The sequence below is a fragment of the Cavia porcellus genome, unplaced genomic scaffold (genome assembly GCF_034190915.1).
Source record: "Cavia porcellus strain 051 isolate PalLab524CR breed Dunkin Hartley unplaced genomic scaffold, mCavPor4.1 scaffold_7, whole genome shotgun sequence".
Taxonomy (NCBI): domain Eukaryota; kingdom Metazoa; phylum Chordata; class Mammalia; order Rodentia; family Caviidae; genus Cavia; species Cavia porcellus.
The window spans coordinates 32,334,068-32,341,208 of record NW_026947490.1 but is presented as its reverse complement, the minus strand read 5'-3'; the positions used below and the strand labels follow the sequence as shown (position 1 = coordinate 32,341,208).

Sequence of the window (7,141 nt, the reverse complement as noted above, 5' to 3'; positions counted from 1 at the left end):
ACATAGAAGGTGAGAGTAGAGAGCTGTAACCAGAGAATCAGAAGTGTAGAGGAGAGGCAGGGACAGGGAGAGTTTCACTGGAGATGATTGCTACTAACTTTTGAACACTCAAATTAGCAACTGGGAGGAAAGTTTCAGAATTTCCCTGGGGTCTACAGGCTTGCAGTGCTATCCTCTCTAAAGCTGAGGTGATGCTTGCAATCCTTAGGGAGGTCACTAGATCACAAAGCGAGATCTCAGGGCCCAGCTGCCTCCCTCCCACATCCATGCTGGCTTCCCAGGTCTGCACACTGATTTCTCCATTTTGGAACCAGGAATGAGTGAGGTGAGTGTGTTCAGCTTCCTTAGAGAGGCAGGGTGTGAAAGGGAGTGGGTCTATTGGAGCTGCAGTGAGTGCTCCTGTCAGGAGAAGGAATTGTGCTGGGGGAAACAAATCCAGGTAGACAGTCCTGTAGGAAGGAGAAACAAGTCCAGGGCAGCAGTGAGCTGAGCCTGTAAGGAGGGGGACAGTTGTTAGGCATTTCATCAATCTGCATGGCTCCTACTCTACTCACATGACACATCATGTCTCATTAATTTGGCATTTATTTCAAGGTACACAAATTAGGTTTTCAAGTGCTTTAGGCTGGAAAAGTCATTCTAAAGCTCTTCTGCTGTGTGTTTCATGTTATAGAAATCAGAGAGGAAATATTCAGGGTTACCAGAAGTGTTTCTCTAAAATTGCCAAGTTCACGGTAAGGACCAGAACAGATTTAGCGCCATCTTATCCCATGTAACAAGGAGTCTGACGAGCACAGCAGTGGCAGAAGTGGAGGTGCTGCTTCTGACTCTGGGCCTGAATCCTGCAATGGAGATGTGAGTGCATCTCCCAGAAACACTGCAGCTTTCAGAACTTTTGCAGACTCCTCAGCTCCTAGAAGAGCAGCTGCATTTCACGGAAGGAGTGCATATGACAAGGTACAGTGGATCTTGTGATATGTTCTCTGCTTTATAGATATTCCATTTTCAATCCCAATACTAAATCTACAAAATCAAATTTTTATACAGTACTTTCCACAATATTTTTAGCATATATGTTAATATCTTTAACCAATTAAACTTCACTGATAAATAATAAAAAGAGGTATATGATATTAGATTACATGTTAAAGCAATAAGTATCTGATTCTAAAATTAAAAAATTTAGTTTCCCCTTATATTATCTTCTCACATATTAGGCTTCTGAATCTTAGCTTTATGGCATGATGGGATATTATTTGATAATTTCTGTGATAAATGTCTTCTGACATACAAGAAAAAAATTTCAACCTCAAAGCATTCTAGTATTAAGCCAATTTTTCCATAACTAAATCATACCAACACAGAGTGTACCTTTATGATATTAAACTGCATTCAGGGCATCCTAATATTATTTGTATATCCAAGATTTACTAACATTTGACATGTACTGTAGAATAAATATCTGCAATGAGTGACATAATCATGAAATAGATTTCCCTGAGAATAAAACAAAGTGAGCAGAAGGTGGTGCAAACATAGCTCTTTATTGGGAGAAGAACAGCTGACCTGTCCTCTCCATTTAGCCCAGGGTGAGGAAACTGTCTCTGTGATCAGCTGGTGAAACAGTTTAAATTCCTCCTCTGTCTCTATCTCTGGTGCTGATTTAACCAAATCTGTCCGTAAACCTGCCTCATCTTTCACATTAAATGAACAGTAGCTCCTACTCCAGAAATTTGTGAAAGTTATAGTACAAATTTTATGTTTCATTGCACATGTGATATGAGTGAATCTTTTAGCACATTTAAGAATCCTAATGAAAGGAAACATTGAGCTGTGGCAGTGAAGTGGAGCCTGTGAGGTCTCAGCCTGGGCTCTCACTCCCACACAGATTACTCAGGGTCTCACACAGATTCCTGTGTCCTCAGTGAGAACTGACATTTGCCTCCAGAGAAAATGATGGCCATGACCTGCTGAGCACATACTGTATTTGCAGTCCTGCAGCCACAATTTACACATGGCTAGTGTCCTCCAAGTGTCTGCTGTGTCTAAAGTCCAGTTATCCCTGTGGTGGGGAGGGGAGAGGTGGACACAAAGGAAGGACTTGCATCATCATGATACGGTACATGGTAGCTGCTCTGCAAACATCTATGTCTGTGCTGATGTATGAAGGTAAATTTTAGTGCCCATCCCCAGGCATGAGTAGCTACCTCCTGCCATCATCTCTAGAGTCCAAGCCAGTGGGGACCACAGGTCTTAGAATCTGAGCCTAAGGAGCTGCTATCCAGGGAAGCCACTTCCTCACACACAGAGTCTGCATCATGCTTCAAGCTGTCAAAGAGACCTGACACAAACACTCCTTACCCAGGCACAGCGGTGTGAGTTTGTAATCCCAGCTCTCAGAAGGCTGGTAGGGGGACAGGGACTTTCAAGCAAGTGTGGGCAAACGAATGAGGCCCTGTTAGAAAATAATTAAAATGTTAGGGAATGTAGTTTAGAGACAATACTGGCTCTGATTTTCCTATTCAGAACCACAAACAAACAAGTCTAAGTAAACTACAAATCTTGTTTGGTACCCTGGGAGCAATAATATTGAAAATGTGTACATTTCAAAATTTTAAAAATAACCAGTAAAAGTATGGAAAAACTCCTTTTTTGTTAATATCTATATGTTTATTATCAATCTATTCATGTCATTATACTTGCATCATTAGTATTTTTAAATCTTGACATTTAAATTATAGCTCCAAATTATTTTCAACTGAATACACTTGATATTCCTATTAAGGACACATTTGGCTTTTTTAGTAGGAAGAATTGTTCTATGATAAAAATACCCAAAACAGAGTTTAAATTTACCAATTTGTTTTGTGTTTTTCATCAAATTCTATTTTTTAATCCATTGTATTTAAATTTTCCTGTGGTATTTTTTATCATCACACATTGTAACCTTTTACTTTGTACAGTGTAAACTCATGATCTTAGGGTTTCTAATGTGGAAATTATATCACACAATCAAAATAAAACATAACGTGATGATAGTACTTTAAACTTTTGTGAAGAAATATAGATTCAATTATTTACTTGTCCCTTCTTGCAATAATTTCTAATGATGAGTTGTTTTTTCACTTTAACGTTATATACACAGGTTACAAATAAGTGCCTCAACGAGGTTATATGATCTGAATGCTGTTCTGTAGCTTCAAGTTGTTAGACAGATTATTGTTCACCATCCGTGAGTTCTGCTGTGACTATTCTAGCCCCTGCTTTCTCAGCTCAGCTCAGCATAGCACTATCCTGACCTCAAGGAGAGCAGATCACTTCCATAGTATTGTGAATTTTTGTCAAATATGTTATTAAACAAGTGATATGTTTTACCACATATTATCATAGATCAGTGAGTAGAATTTCTGTGTGTCATTAAATTCTGTCACTAGCTGACAAGTGATTTTGAATTTGGCTAAAAATACCCATATATTTATTTTAGAGTAAGATTATTCCACATAGTGCTGATTTGTAAAATCTAGAACTTGTGTCTTTTAATCACACTCACAAATTTTTCATGGTCCAATTTGTAGAAGCAGAATTGTTGGTAGATGTGATAAGACCCTTCTAAGCTTTTGTAAACATTAACAATTTCCTAGAATCCTTGTGCAAATGTATGTGTTTACTAACAGGTTATGGGAGATCAGGAATATCTACATCATATTACCAATTTGATATTTCCTGCTACTTCCATTTTTAGCTTTCCAGTTCTTATGTAGTGCTAAGAGGAAATGGTATTGATTTCTCTTTCCTATTATTTACTGCTAATACGCAACTTACCATATGCCACTGGGTAGCCACTTTTTATATATTTTATAATTTTAAAGAGAACAAAGCAAAACAAAACAGAACAAAGCAAAGCAGAAAAGAGTATAACAATGCAAATAACAGGATTTCAGAAAACCACAGCAGAAAATCAACAGTGTCTAACATGTCTTTTGTTTTCTTTGAAATTGTTGTCCAAACCTTCATACACAATGTTAATAAAACGGTACAAAAGCAATCAAAACACAATAATGAGAGCCCTAAGGGCTTTCAAAACCAGACGGGAAATCAACCAGTTGGGTAGCCTATTTTTTAAGAGACTGTTTTGTTTCATTTACATATATTTTTCCATTTCATTATCTGTATAATTGTCCACCATTTGTAGTTATTTATAGATACCAGAAATGAATTTTTTTCTCTTCTGATAAATCGAACCACTTATCTTAAAATTAGCTATTTTTCTCATGTCACAACTTGTGATTTGTTGATTTTCATAGTGCTTAAATAACCTTTTCATAGACTAAGATCCTAGGCTTTAATATTTTATTCAGCAGTATATTTAAAATCCCCTTGCTATGTGGTGTGGACTACGACTGGGAATATTTTTTTCCAGTTCACAAACTCAAATTTATTTTGAAAATTCTTTATGGTCTGTTTTCTGTACTTATGTATTTCACATATGTGGATCTAGCAAACATGGCCCAAATATATTTTTTAAAAAATTATGGGAACTCACTGTATGCCCGTGTTTTCTTATCATTATTTTCCAGTCAACATATATACTTGCTATTTGCATAGCACTTACAATGTCTCAGGCAACGTGAGCAATCTTGAGGGTGTTTACAGTATAGGGGGAAACTGAATAGGTTATATATATATGTATTATGCCATTTATATGTGAAAAATCATTGATCCCCTGAAATCAAGCAACTGCTCTGTTTTCATTTCTTGTCATTGCTTCACTCAGGTTAACACCAGCTCAAAGTTGGCAAGAAGCCATACTTCTCTATCCTTAGTCCAAACTCTGTTTTCTTCAGTAATCACAAAGCAACACACAACTAACAGGAAGTTTTAAAATACCACCGAGGAACTCATAATTCTTACATCCTCATAAAAGAATGACATCTGGGAACATGGTATTAGGAACTGCCTTTCTGATTCAGACAGTCACTGGAATCCTAGCTAATATTGTGCTTCTGTTCCATTATCTCTTTCTCTGCTTCACTGGTTACAAGTTCAGGCCTACGGATCTAATAGCTAAGCACTTGACTGTTGCAAACACACTGATCATGCTCTCTAAAGGAATCTCACAGACAGTACAAGCTTTTGGAATACAGTATTTCTCTCCAGGTAATAGATGCTCATTTGTTTTGTACATCTACAGAGTGGCCCGGGGTGTGTCAGTTAGTGCCACTTGTCTGCTGAGTGTCTTCCAGACCATTAAGATCAGCCCCATAAACTCCATTTGGCAGGATCTTAAAGTTAAACTTCACAAGCATATTGGCTTCTGGACTTTCCTCAGCTGGATTCTCCATATATTAGTTAATTGTATTTTTCCATTTTATAATCTCATAAAATATAGCAGTAAAAATATCACAAAGAGAAAAGATTTTGGGTACTGCTCTTCTGGACCTCAAGACAAAACTACAGAGTCATTGTATGCAGCATTTGTGTTATTCCCTGAAGTTTCATGGTCTGGGCTCATGATCTGGTCCAGTGGCTCCATGATTTTCATTTTGCACAGGCACAAGCAGCAGGTCCAGCACATCCGCAGGACAAATGAATCCCACAAGTCATCCCCGGAGTCCAGGGCCACACAAAGTGTCCTTGTCCTCGTGTGCACCTTTGTGTCTTTTTATACCCTCTCCTCATTCTTCTATGTTTGTTTCATCAATTTCAGTGTACCTACTTGGTGGCTCATAAACACCTCTGATCTGATTTCCACCTGGTTCCCCACTGTCAGCCCTTTCGTTCTAATGAGTTGTAACTCCACTGCGGCCAGACTCTGGTTCAGATTATTAAATTTTTTCAGAAGCAGGTAAAGTGCCCAGTGTTGCACAAAGGTGAGTAGCTGAGACACAGAGTGTAACTTAGGGAGACAAAAAGCTGAAGAAGGCTATGGGTGAAATCAGTAGAAGAGCTCTTGTCTGAGGTGTAAAAGGCATTGGGCTTGATTTGCAGGACAGAAATAAAGTAGATAAAGTAAATATCATGTAAACTTTAAAAGGACAGAAATTTAGCTTACTGGAGGGCTTGAAATTTAGTTCAGTGATATAATACTTGTCTGGTAAGCATGAGGTCCTGAGTTCAAATCAAGTTCAAAAAAATTAAAATTTAATGACATACAAATTTAAGGACAAATTTGTCAACCTTTTATATGGACCCCAGTGATTTCAGGGATTTCTCAAGCTGAGTCATTTTGAAAATTGTAGGTCATGTGGCAGACTGGTCTAATCCTTCTGCACAACATCCTACAGAAAACTGCCCTAAAATGTTTCAGGAAGCAGGAAGGAAAGAAAATCAGCTCCTGCACAAACACTGCATCGTATTGATGAGTGACTGATGGAAGTGATGCATTTATATAAACATGTATGGAAAACAAACAGTGCTCAGATGAGTGATGAACATTCTTAGGAGGCCCTCTCTGTAAGTGCTCAGGTATCTGTCTGCCTTTTGGGTAGTGGTTCAGAGATTTAGCATAGCGGAGCAGCTTCCTTTTCTGGTTGTTCTACAGGATGAGTCTTGGAAGTTATACTCAGTTTAGCTTACAAACTTTCATAAATTTGTTTATTGTACAGGAAAACAAAGATGTATCAGTCTATGGCAGTTTTGACAAGTTTAGCAGAAATTTCCTTAAAAGACTGGATAGTCTTTGTTTGGGTTCTTTACAGGTGATATCAATTATTTGCAGAAGCAACGTCCACATAGAGAGGCATTAAAGAAAGACTATCCCATCCTCCAAAGAAAGATAGACAAGGGTGCTTGGAGAAAGACCTACAGTAAGGAAGCAAACTTAGCTGGAACACAGTGGAGGGAAGTGGATAGTGGGGAACAGAGAACAGACAAGCAGTTTGAAGAGCCTTACAGAGAGGAAGAAAGGCTAGGGTCTTATACTACTTTAGTATCAGAAGGAGCCTCGTGTCTCACCCTTAAACTAATTTTTAGAAAGTTCATTGGTCCCACTAAAGCATTTTGTAAAAATGAACTCTTTTTTAGACACAATGTATTGTGGTACTTTTTAAATGTCTGTGCTTGTGTAACAGAGCTGGATTTTATGAACAAGGCTCAGTCATGGCCATGTGTGTGGAGGACCTTCATAAGCTCATGGCTCAAT

At 38.1% G+C, this 7,141-nt stretch overlaps 1 protein-coding gene across 1 annotated transcript; it reads left to right on the top strand.

The window, feature by feature from the left end:
- Positions 1-4,925: 4,925 nt before the first annotated feature.
- Cavporv1r625 (vomeronasal 1 receptor cavPorV1R625) lies at positions 4,926-5,849 on the top strand. The gene has a single exon (NM_001167409.1). It carries the CDS (start codon positions 4,926-4,928, stop codon positions 5,847-5,849), a length of 924 nt encoding a protein of 307 aa, NP_001160881.1.
- The last annotated feature ends 1,292 nt before the right edge of the window (positions 5,850-7,141 follow it).